The sequence below is a fragment of the Temnothorax americanus genome, unplaced genomic scaffold (assembly GCF_048541705.1).
Source record: "Temnothorax americanus isolate GAGA-0224 unplaced genomic scaffold, ASM4854170v1 Scaffold13, whole genome shotgun sequence".
Classification (NCBI taxonomy): Eukaryota; Metazoa; Arthropoda; class Insecta; order Hymenoptera; family Formicidae; genus Temnothorax; species Temnothorax americanus.
The window spans coordinates 801,316-818,639 of NW_027509264.1; the positions used below are offsets into that span (position 1 = coordinate 801,316).

At 44.0% G+C, this 17,324-nt stretch overlaps 1 protein-coding gene across 2 annotated transcripts in view; it reads right to left on the bottom strand.

Moving 5' to 3' along the window:
- Nucleotides 1–17,324, bottom strand: part of Sema2a (Semaphorin 2a) — a 320,164-nt gene that overhangs the window by 133,869 nt on the left and 168,971 nt on the right. The window contains exon 1 of one of the 2 annotated variants that reach the window (XM_077399562.1): nt 1,404–2,758. The exons of the other annotated variant lie outside the window; for it this stretch is intronic. Within the exon in view, the coding sequence (XP_077255688.1) occupies nt 1,404–1,584 (181 nt within the window). The 5' untranslated portion in view covers nt 1,585–2,758. Of the gene's footprint in view, nt 1–1,403; nt 2,759–17,324 lie in introns of those variants that run through there. 2 annotated transcript variants of the gene reach the window in all.

A 17,324-nucleotide genomic window follows, 5' to 3' on the forward strand; every position in this document is an offset into this window, starting at 1 on the left:
CATTCGACGGTTCTCTCTCCCCCGACACCATAATGAAGTCAGCCCGGCGTTCTAAGCCCCGGTAATATCGCGTGGCAGGACACTCCCCGAGAGATAATATTGGTGATGTATGCTAACGGTCATTTCGTTGCTCGGGGTACGTACGTTTTTGCGTTTCACTCGTACCGTCCGTTCTCTTAAACGATTTAACGCGAAGCGAGAAAAGAGACGGGCTAAAGAGAGGGTCAGCATCCCCCAAGAAAAACGCCGGGGAATTTAATCCCTGGTGTATATCGCGGAGGAAAGTGTTTTTTTCACACGTGCGACAAGCGAGCCGTAAACCCATCGGCGGTTTTGTCAATTCCTACCCGACGAGGGTCGCATCTTGAATCGATCGAGACAACGCGGACTAATTAAAATTTACATTTTGCGAATTATTTGAGGAAATTAACGTCATTAGTGAAACTCGTAATTCCGGATAAAGACGAATAAAGCTCCCTGTGATTAATTTCTGTGAAGTTCGTCTACCTGCATCAAATACGCTGATTGTATTTCATTGAACGTAGGTGTGAACGATTGAGTTTGCTCGCTCGCACAATTTGTACTGCAAATGGCTGATCGGCGCGATGAAACGATCCCGGAAGTTACAATATTTAATTTGGAGGATTGCAAATTAATCACGATCAATATCCTGATATAAAAGTTGCACAGCAATTGCTCATCGGTTGTCGCAAATAAAACGCGTTACACGATCGTTGTTATAAATAAAAAAATAGACGGCAAAAAGCGCGAATAGAATGCACTCCGTTGTGTTAGATAAAATCTAAAAAAAAAATATATATGTACTTGCACTAGTAATTATTGTCTACTTTACATTCGAAATATCGTGGCAACGTCAGACTACTTTAACACTGTGCGTATCTGTTCCTGATATCAGTATTGCGACCGTGACAAACATTGCGTAATTTATTCCAGCGCGGATCACAAATATCGTGTCGTTCGGAATTTCCTGCGTATAATTCCTGCCAAACGCGTGCACGAAGCTCGGGTGTAAAACCCGCTTCTGTCATCGCTGCGAACGACAACATTCGAAGCGGTCGATGAGAAAACAAAAAAAAATATCACGATACCACGTGGCACCGCTATCGCGCCTCGGCACTTCCGTTTCCGCTTCCGCCCGAGCCTGGCCTACCGTAACCAAAATGAGCTGGGCTTGGCTCACCATTCGAGTATCGTTCACGCGAATATTGCCACGCGAATATTTGTGTTCATTGACTGTATATAGGTATCTACCAATAATCACACGACGATCTTACAGTCACTGAGGACTCGAAAACGATCGTCGATCAAATTAATCGCACTTTTTATAGACACGACCACCAATCGCGAGTAAAACGGGAGCATGGCACTTAGGGATATCTGACCTTTGTGATGCCTGAGGTGAGAACGCCCGCAGCACGGTTGCTCGAAGTACGCGTGTCCGGGATGGGCGCCGGCGGGCCTGCTGGCCGTGCTGGGACCCAGAAGTTGTCCCAGGACAGCTGCTAGAACAGCTGCCCTAACCATCGTTGTCATGGCGTCCGGTAGTAGCCTCTGCCTCTGCATCGTCACACAGGAAAATAAAAACACCTTTTTCACTATCCCTCGCGCTCTTTCTTTCTCTCTTTCTCACTCTTTCTCCCGATCTCTGGTCGGAGAAACGATCCGCGCGGTCTGTTCTATCTCCGCCAATTTCGGAGCATTTCGCGCACGACAGCTGTCACTCCTATCCCGGGCCTTAACGAAGGAAGCTTACAAAGGACCGCGTGGGCCGCGACGCTCTGGCCTTGAGTAGAAAGGAGGTAGAGTCGCTCCGGCCGCAGCGTGGTTGTTGCCCTTTGCCGCCGGCTACGACAATGACGGCCGTTCACCGGCGTGTAAAGCGTCTCTCTCTTCTCTCTCTCTCTCTCTCTCTCTCTCTCTCCTTCCTCGATTCAGTCGCCGTCCTTGTCCCGTTCCTGCGGCAGGTACACTCCAAGATAGAAACTCGACCGCGTGTTGCTCCGTTCAGTTCGCTCTCTCTCCTTCTTTCTCTCTCTCAGCTCCTCGCTCCTTCCTCGTTTTTCGCACTGCTTTAGAGGACAAAGGAATTCTCTTTTCCCCGCCTTTTTACTCCCCGTGTATAATCCGGTGCCCTTAAGTCGCAGGTTAAGTCCTTAGAACGATGAACGATTCTCGATGATGATGCAAACGCAGATTGTACAAGTTTCCTCACATTTCCTGAATACCCTGGTCAATATTGTCTAACGGAGTTGGCCATTTAAACCTTTCTTTATCTTCCGTTAGTGGCATCCGAGACGCGCGTTCGTCGCGCGTTGTAATTATTGTTTTTACGACGCTTCTTGGTGTGGAGGAGCACAACACCGCGGATGTTCGGAGCGTCGTGTATGCGAGATGCCAACTGAGAAAATCTTGGTTAACTAAATATAAAGAACGAGACGCGTGCGATGGTCACATCTGTTGCTCGGAGTCGACGGAGCCGCGTTCTCGGCGTCCACGGGGTATGCCGTTCCCTATCGCGCGTACATCCTCGCGATGTCGGTGAGTAGACGCGACGCGCTGGCGACACACGTCCGAGCATCCGTCACAACATGATCGAGCCGTTGGTTGATCGCGCTAGATCGCTGAAGGCAAAAAGAACGCGCGTGTCGTACGGACGGTGGGTTTACTGGAGGCGGCGAGACGAACGACGATTGCGTAGACCTCCCTCGTCGGAGGCCGCGGCACGACTGTTACCCTCTGACGCGCGTTGCCGCGTTCAGTCGCGCTCGGCGCCGCTCGGCCGACGTCGGCTCCGCTCGGCCGGAGCTGCTCCAAAGTCGTGCCGCACGACTCCTATATGTATGATCCATCCAGCCAGCGCAGCGGCCGCCACGCCGCCGGCCGCTCTCTCTCTCTCTCTCCTCACAATCCGCGTTACGTACTCGCCGCGAAGAAGCGAGGAAGCGTCTGCCCCCCCCCCCAGATATTTCTCGTAACCCTGACGCGCCACCAGCTTCCTTTATGGCGGCTATGAAAAATTTTTAGGCCGCGCGACAGAGCAGGCCCGGAGAGAGAAAGATGCTCCAAGACTTTACGACACTTTCGCAGAAGCACCGTCTGAATTATGAAGAAACTCCGCCCTTTTTCTTTTTTTTTTTCGAAACGTCAAACGAAAAGCACCGTCTTACTAGCCATACCTTTCGACAAAGCCGATAAGCTTCTTCGATTCGCGGAAGATCTACGGATTTCTCACGCGCGGTAATGCTCCTTGCTGATATTGATAAAAATATGTCAGATTCGTAACATTTGTATAATTCTTTTTATAAAAAGACGCGATACTGAAATTGTCGTCCGTATACTTAAAATTGTGAAATTAATTATATTATTAATTCATGCTATATTTCTAGAAAATAATTTATAAATGTTACACTTATTCGGTTTTAATTTAAAAATTTTATGAAACATTTTAAAAAAATGTAAAAAGTAGATATCTGAGAAGTTATATAAAACCTTGGCTTTGTCAAGTTAATTTCGAAACTTTTCCACTTATTTAAATATTTCAATACATATATACAAATTTGTAATATCTGTTCATAACATTTCTTAATCTCAGATTCCATAAATATTATGAATAAAAAATCAGCTTTGTGTGTAAAAAGTTAAAACTGGAGCATAATAAAATTTTTAAAAAATTAAGTTTTGTGACAGGAAGTCGATGAAATAAAAATCAAATATAGATGACTCATCCACATACATACATAACCCTCAGTTACCTCACCTGGGTCTGAGAGACCCTGCACATTGTTAAAACAGGGTCTTTAAAACGTTCATAAAACCCTTGTATCTTTTTTTAATCAGTACTACGTCTACTTGAAAAAAAGCAATCTTTTTCGCTTTTTCAGAAAAACACGTCTTCCTTTTTTTTTTAAATAACATTTACATTTTTTAACTTGGAATAATCTGACTTGCACAGTCTTGTAGATCTTTAAAAGACGCATCGATTAAAAAAAAAGACTTCAAATTGATGCATTTGTCTTAAAGATTAGAGAAAACGACAGAGGTCTCTCAGACCCTGGTGAGGTAATATCGGGGTGTAAAAACGTAATGTAACTGAGCGATAAGTATAATACTTAAAATTAAGAATTTAATAATTAAGCTCCGATATGCATCATATATTTCGGTATGATAGTTGACGCAAACGAACGCTAATTGAAGTAAAACGGTTAACATGATTATTCCGACTAAATCATTTGGTTAGCGAAAATTCAGTTAACGGTCTACTGAGTGCATGCAAATGTAATTACGATGCGAAAGCGAAATATTGTTATTCTTGGTGGACTATTCATATATTATATTTGAAGACTATTCATATTATTTGTATGAACTGAACGAGATGAAGAACGCCAAACGCGATTGTGCAAGTCAAATTATCATATTTCTTGTCGCGTTTATATACTTTCAATATCAGATCACCTTTCTATTGCAAAATGCATACGATTGGCAAACAAGCTATGTTAAACGTCGTTTCCTGTCTCGGACTGAACAAAAATAGAAAAAAATAATGACGTCGGATTATCGAAATTTATTTTGCAGCTGCGCTATCGCTCCGTCGCGGCGTCGTCCGCGTTACAAAATCAATTCGCATAGACATGCCGTAGAGAATTTCTGAGGGGGTCGAGATACGCGCACGTTCGACGCCCCCGATGTTCGTTACATCATGCGCACCGATGCAGCCCGAAGGATACCGCGAGAACGAAGTCAAGCGGGGTGTATGAATAAGTCGATATGCTAATGCGAAAATCCTGCAAAGTTAGCTGAGCCCAGGCTGAGCTGCAAAGAAAGTTGCGCGGCGGCATCCAGGCCACGGTACAAAGTGTCTCGCGGTAACGCGGAAGGAGAGACAATTTTGTACCCCCCGTAGACGCAGCGGTACCGGGTATTACGGCCTTAGTGGGTACAGGCCACTTTCCTTTGTTGCTCGCGGGGCGAGACTATAGTGGAGGTGCCGCAGTCTATGGAGGTAAGGGAAGTCGTAAGAATTTTAGAACAAAGGCGAAACCAGTCGGGAGGAGCCGTAATAGAAGCCGTGGCTTTTCTTAGCTCCCCCCCCTCTCTCTCTCTCTCTATTTCTCTTGTGATACAAGAGGGTCGACCAGTCGGGTGCCGCGACCAACAAATCCACCGGCCGCTCTATTCCATTTCATTGAAATAGTTTAGAATTGCATGAGGCTACTCGGTCGTCCTTTCCCATCATTGCGCCGCCTGTTACGACTTGCCTTTACACTTCGCCGCCGGTCCATTCGAGACGTCGCCTTTTTCGGGAAGAATGCGTAAGAGAGCGGTGAGAGCGAGCAAATCGCCGGAAAAACCGTAAACTGCATCTCGCCGGTACCGCGTTTAACGTTTGAGATATGGAGCGTCGGTGCATACGACACGAGCAGGCGCGCATGTGTCTACGAAATCGCGTCTGTCGCGGAACACTCCAAGATATAAGAACTGTTTCGCGGTAGATGCGCTGAAGAAACTGCGAGACGTCTGATGCGTTTTATGGAAAATTCTATAAAGTCACGTGAATTCTGTGACAAATGTCTATTCGCTCGCGACATCGAAATTGCCCATTTCGCTCAAGTAACAATTCGATAAAGACTCTGTCGTAATATCCAATATGAATCATGTAAGAAGTGAGATAACGAGGATAGAGAACATTCTATTTTTACATTTCGCGGAAAATGATGTCTTTACATTAGAAAACGATTAGTCATTCGCAGCTCGATGTTACTTCGGCGGAGAGCACGATCTTTCGTTAGTTTTATTTCAATGGTGACAAACGTCTGAACTGTCGTACGACGCGGGGTGATGAGACGGCTTCAGCGCGAGCGATATTAAATATTCAAAGACGTCAAATCGAGTCCGCATTATCCTCTTATTCCACGAAGACGCTTCGCGCGTCTTTGAAGCTCCCACGCCTCGTTGCGCCCGAGTCGCGAATCGACGGATCCCTTTTTCGTACGAACGAATCGAAAATATTTGTCGCCACGAGGGTCAACAAAATCCGTGTCCTCAGTCGAGCGTTGGCTCCATACGTTCCGCAACTCTGTACGAGACTTCTTGCCTTTTCATTTTCATAGTCATTCTTTCATCCTCACTCTCATACGAAAACACGGCACGAATACACACAAACTCAAATTACTTTCGATATATAAGATAAACAAAAATATCGAAAATCGATATAAGAATATAAGTTGCGTTGCGTGCGGGAGATCCAGTCTAACATATAAATTTTATGGCAAGAATCGTGACAGATATAATGATATATTATCGTTATAAACTTTCACGCTTACGGAATAATCGCCACAATTATCGTCTAATACGTGTCGGCGGCTGAGATAGGCATATCGTTCAACCATATTGCACGCAAAGCCCCAAATAGCGCCGTAATTACCTAGCTGTCTCATTCTTATTATTCAGTGTTTCCTTCCGCCGAAAGACACGACAGCGGCGGTATCCTAGTATAATCGAGACCCGCGTACAACCTTATAACCACGACGCGTTCCTTATAACGAGATATACCGTTTCTTCCTTTTTCGATTGCCTTTCCCTACCTTCACGTCGCGTCGGTCGAAAGTGTGTCCGGAGAAGGACGATCCGTTAAATTATACTTAATATCTATGCGGCACGGTTCTCACTTATCCCTCATCCAAAAATACACGGTACGCATCGAGAGCTCATCATCTTGTTTGAGGGGAACGAAATGTATAGCCCGTCGCCTCCTCCATATGTGGGATCCGACTAACATCTCAATTTGCCGTAAAAATCCGTATGTTCTTTTGTTCCATAAAATCCGCTTAACTACAGCTTTATCCAGTATAAAACAGCGAGTGGAAACGTCAAAGAAAAATGTTGAATTTACAAAGATTACGTATATGGATCTGCCGATTTCACTTCGAAAGGAGACATTAAATTTCAATGTAAATGGGTTTCCGAACCATGTATACGTAATTTAAGGGAATATTGAGTGAAATATTTTAGACATATATATACATATGTATATGTATACATGGATATATCAATAATATCAAGACGACTGAAAATATTAAAAATAAACTTTGCACACAGTTAGCAAGACGTTAGAAAATTCGATACTATTGTAGAAAAAATCTGACAATTGTTTCTCATTAACTGAAAGATTAAACGATACTACGCAAAATAGCACTATGCTTAATGATACTCTTCTGATTTCTCATCCATGATTAATGGATTTGACTTCGTAAGCATCTTGTGTGCGTACAACTTTAGCTGATTCCTTAGTCGATTATGAACCCCGCGCAATTCTCGCATTCTCGCCCAATTACTCTCGCAGCTTAGATCGCATTCCGTTCTAATCCGAGAAATACTTGCTCGGTTAAAGCGTCTTTGATAAACGATTGCGGTGCAAGAGCATCTACGCTATTCGAGAAATGAAATTTAGAGAAATAGAAATGGCGCAATTGTCATTATTTAGTTTTACTTTTTCTGCTGTTAATGCATTTAGCATTGTAATTGTGAAACACAAAATTTGTAGAGTGTTATGTGTTATGTTCTGAATGTGTGTTTCTGAAAGTTTTATGTAACATTGTTGAAGTTAATAAAACGGTGTAACAAAAAGAATTGCGTTATTTTTTAAATTTATATACTTCATTCTTTAATTAATCAACGTATGCGTCAATTAATTCGTTGATAGTAAATCCATACATATGCTCCTCCAAGAAATCGTTCGCAAGTAGCGTTATGGAAAACAAAGCGTCGTTCAGGTTCGCTAATTTTAGTACGGGCCATAATATGCGTCTGCGGTCGATTAGAACGCGCTATTGCGCCGGCCAGCAAAGCCCGTGTAAAACGCGTCTCACAGTCCGCATTCCGTTCTGATCCACAGAATATTCAGTCAGGTAAAGCGTCTTTGATAGAACACCTCTTTAGCACAACGGATGACAACGGGCGTTGTGAGGAAGGTGAAGTACGGGAAGGGGGAAAAGGAACAAGACCATCACGAGAAGGTGCATGAGAAAGAGAAGGCGCGAGGGATGGGGGAGAGGTCTGCACGGGGTGTGATCATCAAAGTGACCCATACTCTGTTAAACGGCTCACGTCTCGATCACAGACAAGCCGGAGCAATGCCGGAGCAATGCCGCCGAGTGATACCAAGGGCTGCGTCGGCCGAGGGTGTCACGGTGGATTTAATTAATGCAATTTAGCATCCATCCATCATCTCTCGCGTTTTTGCCTTAACGAGGGCTGCTACCGTCGGCGTTATCGTTGCTCCTGTTGCTGTTGCTGCTGCTGCTGCTGCTGCTGTTGCTGTTGCTATCGCCGCCGCCGCCGTCGCCGCCGTTGCCGGTGCTATGGTAGGTCTGCGTGGCACTTTGATGAGACAAGCAAGCCTCTCTCGATTATATCGATACCTGGCCCGCCCCCTTGGCACGGCCCTTCTTCCTGCCTCGACCTCCGTCTCGCATCGTGGAACCGGGGCTTTACGATCACCCAGCCGTATTAAACTGCGCTGTACGAGCAACGCGTTAAGCTCGGCGTCCATGTACGTTCATCAGCGTGCGGTTATGCGTGTTTGTGTGCGAGCCAGCTGCTACCTGTACATCGCTCGTACATCGTACATCGGGGCAATAAACATCGGCGCGATGGGTAATAATAGTGTAGGAAAAAAAAAAAAACGAAACGCGCACAAAGGCGTTGTCTCTCGCCTGTTTTCGTGTAGTCCACTCTGGCGTCTTGTTAGCAACCGCTGGCAAACAGGCGCCTGTCGTGTCCCGCTATCCGAGCGACATCGTAGGCCGCATTTAAGTGAGATGTATCACGCGTCGACGGCACAAAGCCGTTCATTTTATAGCTACTCTCGTGTCCACCCTTCCGCGTGGCCTCGAACAGATTTGCTTGATGTCCACAAGAAAAATTGGATCGTAACGGAAAGCTTGATCGAATTAATTCCAAGTTTCCATCACAATCGTACGTTTAACCTGTAAAATATCCTACTCAGTGGTCTGAGTCTCTATTAATGTTTCGCGAACAATGCACTTCGAACTATAATACGTATAATGATTCTCTAATAAATTATAAATGTCTCTCTTCAAGCTTACGACCTCACTCATATTCACTTTTATAATACGTTCAGATGAAGCGTAACGACTATAGCCGGACTGATCGACGATGTTTCGCAACGATACCATCGAAGCAACGTGCATGTAGCAAAAAACGATCGAACCAGAACTGTAACATATGCCAGATTAGATCCTACAACATACCGTCCGTCCCTATAGAATCGGGAAGAAACGAAAGCGTGTAATAGGCGAGCATAGTATCCGCTCGTCGGCTAAAATAGTTTCCGATAAGGCCAACACGAGAGAATCTTCTCTTCCGAATTGCGCTTCCACAATCGTGGAAATCGTCGCGATTTCAGGTGGTAGTTTCAGTGTTAAGCGAGTGCTCAAACACCACTGCACGAGGAGTCTCGGTGCCTAGAGCAAACCCTCTCTGCGGTTGCTCCGCTACGAGAAATAATATTGAGAGAATACATGACACGGTATACGGTAACGTTAATAAAAGCCTTTTGTGTAATGGAAAACGTTCGTCCGTGCCTCTCTAGTTTCACCGTCATAGAGTCTTAATCAGAAATTTTCGATCGTCATACTTTATATATAGCCATTCTCTTTAATGACCATATTTCTATTATATATCGTGTATATTATAATTGTAATATGTTAATAATTAAAAATTAAGTTGCGTTGATGATAATGCGATAGCATTATCAACTACTACTATTCTATTAATTAGTAATAAACATTACCAATATTGTAAATTTCGAATAAATAAGGGTTTTGTCTCTCAATGTGCGCTTATAATAGGCTGAATAAACGTTGCTAGAAGATTATACGAGTGCAGGAAGCGATACAGGAACAAGATTGTAATACTGTTAATAGAGTCGAGCATAGTGGCCGCGGGTATAAGATTATGTAACGCAAAATGGTTTTAGCTCCGAAATGGTGCCGGCATTATTTTGAGCTTAACGACAAGACTACATGCACAATAGCATTTTTTCGAAATCAAGTAAATTACTGTATCCGTCAAATATAAGAAATTCGCACATTTATATCGTATCTCTTCGTATTCGCGTTTAGAACTTTCTCTCTCTCTTCTCCCTCCTTCTTTTCCTTCTCTCTTTCTTCCATGTAAATGGCTTATGTAAAAAGAAGTCATGACTATTCCACGACAATTCTCGAATGCCGATTTTAATCCGCAGAAATCGCTTAATCACAACCAGCTGTATCGTAACAGATCCCAGGTCGTCGGCAGATATGCGAGATTGGACAACGCGATAGCGACAGTTAAACGATTCGTCGTGTGTGGGTGTGTATCTAGCCGAGCCGGAAAAACGAGAACGCCACGCATTTCGAGCAAGTCGTTACGCGGCCCGCGCGTGATAGTAACTTCGATCGACATTGAAATATTAGCCGCGTTAGTTCTACAAATGGATTTCGCCCAGGAAACGCCTGTCACGACAATACGTCGCGGCAATGCGAAATCCTCATATCGACGTTTATCTTCCGCCAGGTGAGAATAATGTATGAGGCCATGAGGTTTCGAATTAACCGAAACAACCATCACGATCGGTATTAGATATAGCGTATCCAAATCGCTTGCATTTTAGGTATTAGTAATGATTAAAGCGGAACGATCTATCACGTTATACGATTGGCGCGTGCACATGTGATATACGTTAAATGATTTTTCACGAAGAAGAACGGAGAGATGAAGATTTCTGGTCAGCGTCATCAACAGTGCGCGCGCGTAATTACGTTAACGAGCATATATTGCTTGCGTCGCGCATCAACTCGCGCCTAGCAGCCGCACGCTTTTCGCGAGCCAGACGCTCGCGCAACTCGGTGGTCGCGTTCGATGAATGCGGCTTAATTGGTGGGCGAGGTCTCTAATTATATAGCTGATTGTCGATGCCGTCCATCGGCGTAGCCGCGCCATCTGCATTACCAGTGATTACAGTGTGACGTTCCCTCGAAACGATCATGCATTTCCCCGCGTCCCGTTCGCGTCGTACTCTCCTGCCCCCGATCTCCCGGCCGACCAATTCGGCCTGATTATACATTCCGTTTTGGGGTATTCGGCCAGTAGTGCATTTTTCACGAGCAGTTAACTGAAGTAATTAGTCATTGGACAGCAAGCAGGCGGAATAAACGGTCCATCCTGGAGAGCGTTTTGTGGCGTGTGGACACGATCGATACGTCCCGCCGGTGTGGAACTTTGGGGCTTTAGAACTGTCAATTGAATATCGAATATAGACGAAACGAGTATCGAGTGGCTAACAAGAAAGATCGATGCGCGCGTCTATAATTATCCCATAGGAAACTCTTAAAATATAATCAATAAAATAGTGATTTCTTTTTTATCGAAAAATTAGTCGAGAGATTTCCGATATACAGAGCATATTAGTGATTTAAATTAATAATAATATCGTACTTTTGCACTTTCTGATGCTTCTACCAATGAATCGCCGACTTTTTCGTATGTATAAAGTGGTTCGGAGCTTACCACTTAGTTTATTTTTCAATATGTCGAATTTTTAACGATGTAGCAGCGCGAAAATAAAATAAAATGATTGTGGCTGAACGCGCGTTCAACCGCACACTGTGCGCAGTAATATCGCCCCTATTGGCATTTAGACCGCGGCGTTGCGAACGGTTACCAAAAGCCGCGGACCAGCAGGCGCATTCGATATCATACTAGTGGCGTTATTAATTTCCAGTGGTTCCGTCGTATACACGCTCGGGACGATTGCCGTAAATCGTGTCTGCGGGCCGGTTAATCGTTCAGATCGAGATGCTTGATTAAAGTGGAGTGAATCTAGACGGGCGATAATCATTGAAGTGTTCGATTATTCTTGGAGAGAGCCGTTCCCAGTGAGTTATTAAATCAATATTGTCCTGTATATGTGAAGCATAGCCTTCTAATTATCGATAGAAGCGCGCGTATCAGATTATAATCAATGACCGGAAGATAATTTTGCTCCGAAATACCTTCACTTGCCGAATCTCGCTGGTACTCGAGCTGGAATAATGCGGTCCGATGTTTCGATTCCGGAACAATAACTCGACATTATACAAATCAAACGAGCGTTGATATTCATGAATCCGAAGCCGGAGGGTGAAGGTATAATTGCATTACGCGCACACCCTAAAATACGACGACGGGGAGATCCATTCCGTGTCCCTCCATCGGCGAAGCCCATCGAGTTTTCTCCCGTATAATCGCCCGTGTTTCACGCGTTTCCACCTCGAATCAGACAGAAGCGTTAACCGAAAAACGACAATGAGAAAATCTGCCGCAAATTCCGAGCTGGCTTTTTTTCAAAATATTCCTCTGTTATTTCTGACTTTCAACTATAGAATGCGTGCTTTATAAGTATGTGTATATTATTCCGTTTCGTATTTCAATTATCGCTTAATTTCACTATTTCTTAATAAGCGGATTGATCATTCTCAAACGCATATAATTACTCGACCACGAGCTCGATTGCAATTCGCGCGATTATGGTCGACAAATAATGTCACATATATCCATAATAACGATACGTCATGTGCGGAGGATGATGCATTCGTACAGAATAGCACGAGCGTATAGATACCCGCGATAAAGATAACCAATCTGTAGGAGGAAGAAATGAGCGCCGAACAAAACGAGAGGAATCGCGCGAGAACAGAACAGACGACAGGTACGCCTCTCAGTTTTGTGCAGCGAGGGGAAATTGAAACAGCTAACCGCGTTGGCGTTGACGAGGGTGAAGGGAGAGAAGAGGCCGGCGCGTATAAGCGAAAAGAGGCGACTATCGGGGGAGATTCGGTTGGGAGGGTGCGAACAAGAAGGAAAGATAGAGAAAGAGAGGGAGAGAGAGGGGGGCGAGAGAACGAGAGGGCTATGCGGGAGAGATTCAATCAAACGAACGCATATAAATGAGTCGTTTCAGAGTAAAACTGAATTGTACGCCGGCGCTTCTATATCTACACGCGTGCGTCACGCATGCACATATACATGACAGGTATCCGGATCACAGTTGCTGTCGCGAACGAACTGTGGAGAGTGTTGCTATATGCTGGCGAATATCCGGGAATGTCCGCCGGCGGACCCTTACTCGAAAAGATTCGTTTGGATAACGCGACGGTTCGGTTGTACACTCGAGAGATCAAAACAGTCGTAGAGTTAAATAAAAAAAGAAACAATCAGTAGATTAATAATGGGAAAAGGTGGTGGCAATTGGCTGAAAAGATTTAGGAATGAGTGAAAATTAACGTTCTCCAATCTGCATGGAAATTTTTTTTTAAATGAGTTTCTTGCTTTTATCGTTCTGTGAAAGAAGTAATCTTCCAGCACTGAAAGGTTGGCAAGGAAATCGGGATATTGAGATAAGGGAAGAATTACAGACGCGGAAGATATTTTCAGAACCAGATGCGTAACGTTTAATAACGCCGATTGTATGTGTTCCTCGCAAAGATCACACGCGACAAATCTTTTCTCCTTAAAGTAAAGTTATCTCACGACGAACAATACAGAAAGAGCTCGAAAAGAACGATCGTTCTTCGCGGAAGAGAAGTGGACGGCCGCGTGTCATGAGTGACGGTGAAGCGAGAGGGATGTGGAGAGAATAGCGAGAGCGAAAGAAGCTATGAAAGATATAAAAAGAGAAAAGAGGAAGGCGAGAGCTGACGGACTCCCGCGGTAGGAAATTAAATAACCAAACTTTTCCACAAGGATCCCTAGGGTTACTTTGGAAGCCAACGTCGAGCAGAGCAATGGCAATGGCGGTGAAGTGACTGGAAAGAATCAAAAGAACAAACGGCGGCTGTGAGAAGGGGTGAGGTCGCAGAGGGACACGGCGGTAAGGGTGTGCGAGTAGCGAGGACCGCAAGAAGTGCAAGATAAACGTGCCACGCTCCACCATTCCGTGTCCTCTTTGTTCCGCGCCAATCCTGGCGTTGCTTCAACGCATTTTCGAACTTTTCGCCCGTCCCCCTCGCTCGTCGTCCGTTATTCTTCTTTGTCTTACTGGCCTGCATTGGGCGCGGGGCCCCCGTCGTCACGCCGCGCCGGGTCGCCCGAGCGATAAAGTTCGCCCGAAATCGTTCTCCACGCCGGCGCGCTCCACGTTCCTTTCAGTCCCGAGACCACTTCCCTCGCGCCAAGTTTCTTCATTATGCCAATGACCCGTTGTGTCGTATCACGTGGAAAACTATGGCACAGTATGTAGCGACTACGTCGCTAGCCCGTATAATTGACTTCGAATAACGATCGTTGAAAGATCGTTCGCTGAGTATAGCCGCTTTTTTCACCCTTTCTTTGTACAGTAAACACGGATATAGGTATAAATGAAAGTTTAAGTAATCGTTAATCCATTATCAATTAATAATCCAGAAATTATGATTGACATACATTTTGACATAAACAAGGAAGTCTATGCGTCCAATAAAACACAGTCAATATCCCATCTCTTATTAATCATCCAATATTTCGGAACTATCATAATCTTTACATAATTGCGGAAGATTAAACGTGACCTCGTTTATTGACCTCTTAGGATCAATATACTTACATATGGAGCGACACGACGACGACGACGCCTGCTCTTTTATAATTTATAAAGAGGTTAAGGTTCTCATAGCCAGGTCGCCATTCCGAGTATACATCCGACATACATGTATCAAATAGTAATCGAAAACGCCGTGTACGAGATAGATACGTAAATCAGACCATCGTTAATGGTGTATTGTAGGCGATTGGCGAACATAATAAAGGTATACAAGCTGCTTTGAATCCCGCAAAGGCTGATAATTGGACCCCAGACTTTCACAACACCGAGCTTTAGTTCGATCCTCTGGCCCCGGACCCTACCTTATCGAGTCCCTGGGCCGAGGTGTCCAGAATAGCTCCAGGTAACGAGACAATCTAGAAACGCGATTTGGCTTAACGACAAGAGCGATTTCCAATCACTGGTATACGACAGAAAGAGAAAATCGCATGATCAAATCGCCGGGATGCTCCAGCTATCTCTAATGAGAATCCCGATAACGAAGTTGTCCTCGTTATGCCAACCAGGAAATTATAACCGCCTGTGTATCGCGGATTTAAATGTAAGTATGCAATAAAATTTAGAATTTTTTGTTAAATTAATAACGCGATGTTTCTTTTTCAAAATATCACGGCATTATGTAATTCAAACATTCAATATTTCACTGTTCTATTAACACGATTTTGCGAGTAGATTAGATTTTCTCATTTCATTTACCATCTTTTTATATACAAATGTATTTTAAAAGCAAACATCGTTTGAAGGCAAGCAAATGTAACGCGGACTATCACAAATAACACGAAATTGAGTGCTGACACGTGAGAATGTACACGGTGAAACGGCGTTGTGTCAGACCCGCCACCAACGACCCCTTCATCGATGTTGAAAGGAGCCACTGTGACCATGGAGTTGGAAGATGAAGACCTCAACAAATGCCGAGATTTGGTTGCCTCGGATGATGGATGTGATCTTGCCCGTAGGGGGAAACAGCCCTGTTAAGCAAAAAGAGCGAAGCGACGCGCAGTACAAGAGAGGAAAATAGAGATAGAGAGAAAGAAAGAGAGAGAGAGAGAAGAGTAACAAAATGACGCCACCGATGATGGAGATAGAATTGACGCAGAAAATATGTACATGCACATGGGAGGTCGATAAAAAAAAACAGGGAAAAAGGATTGGCACTGTGTCGCCAGAGATTGTACGAGAAATTGCGAAAGACAGAGAACCTCTGCAGAAAGAGAGATTCGTCGCGTTTCGCGTCATCAGGAGGTACGTTGTGCTGTCGACGGATGAATGCAATTTTTCACGGGTGCTACGAGGGCGGAAGTCTGCCGGAAGCCGGAAGCGGGATCGGCGAGTCCACGTAACGCGCAAAAGAGAAACAAAGCTCCAGCCGGACGTGCGTCTCGCGCGTGTATTCGCGAGCAAAAAAGCACGGTCTTATCTCACTCACGACGGAGAGAGATAGATTTAATGCCGTTTGATGAATCGCGATGTCCATGCGCTGTCGCGTATAATTGTAGCCATTCTTCATTTCTCACACAAGTAATATCTGTACCATGTCGTTGCATGTTTACCGATATAAACGTACTGAATCATTCGACTGTGCCGTAATTTCTAAACTGATAACACAATCGATCGTTTAATACGACTGCAACATGCTGAACGTATACGATCGAATTTGGTAATATATCGATTTATCTATCCTGGAAAAAATAAACCAGTCCTCCAAATTAAATATTAAATTTTTTCCTGGCCTTTGTTCTTGTACAGTATAAATGAAATTTGGCCATAATCTTCCTTAACCCAGTATTACTAATTGTAAGAAAAAAAATGATAGTACGATTACCAAGGTGGGCTTTATTAAAATCCAGCTAATCTAAGAGCTTAAGTTGTTATAACATGAAATTTTGTAAAATATTTTAAATTAAGTTTGCTCCCCTGAAATCCCTTAAATTATATCAATAAAATTATTAAAATCTCTAATCATTAAACAAACTTTTTTATTCTATCAATACAGAACAGTGTAAAAATGATACTATATCTATTAGTGCGTATCTCGAGTTTGTCATACCACGTCTTAGTAATGACGGATTAAAATAAAGCGCATTATTACTAGGAAAAAAATATGTATACAAAAAAAACACGATAACGCAGAATGGTCAACAGAAAAATGACAGGTGTACGATAAAAATGATAGAGATATAAAGTAGGGAAGAAACAGGCAATGAGGGGGGGGGGGGGCGTAGGGTATTACATCAAAGGCTACATCGTCAGAAGCGGAAGTGATGCTTATTCAGTTGGAAGTTGCAACGCGGCTTACTGGGTCTGTAGAAGATAGAAAGAGAAAAAGAGAAAGAGAGAGAACCTGCTACGCTCGTGAACAGAGAACTAAAGAGGAAGCAAGAAGAGGAGTATCTATCGGCCGGAAGGCGTATAGATACTTTATCCACGCTACCTACTACGACCGCGATAGATAACTCTCTACTAGAAAACTTAGTAAAACCACTTTAGTTTGCACATTGGTCGCTTATAACACGGTATCCTCCCATTCGGTTACATCAAAATCGCTACGACAGATAGACACCGCGTATTCCTAGAGATTATTTTTTCGCATTATTACTAAAGGAAAAATCGTAGAAACTAGATCCCCCACATTTCAAACACGCAAAATGATACATCCGTAAGAACTTTTCCCTCAACGTTTACA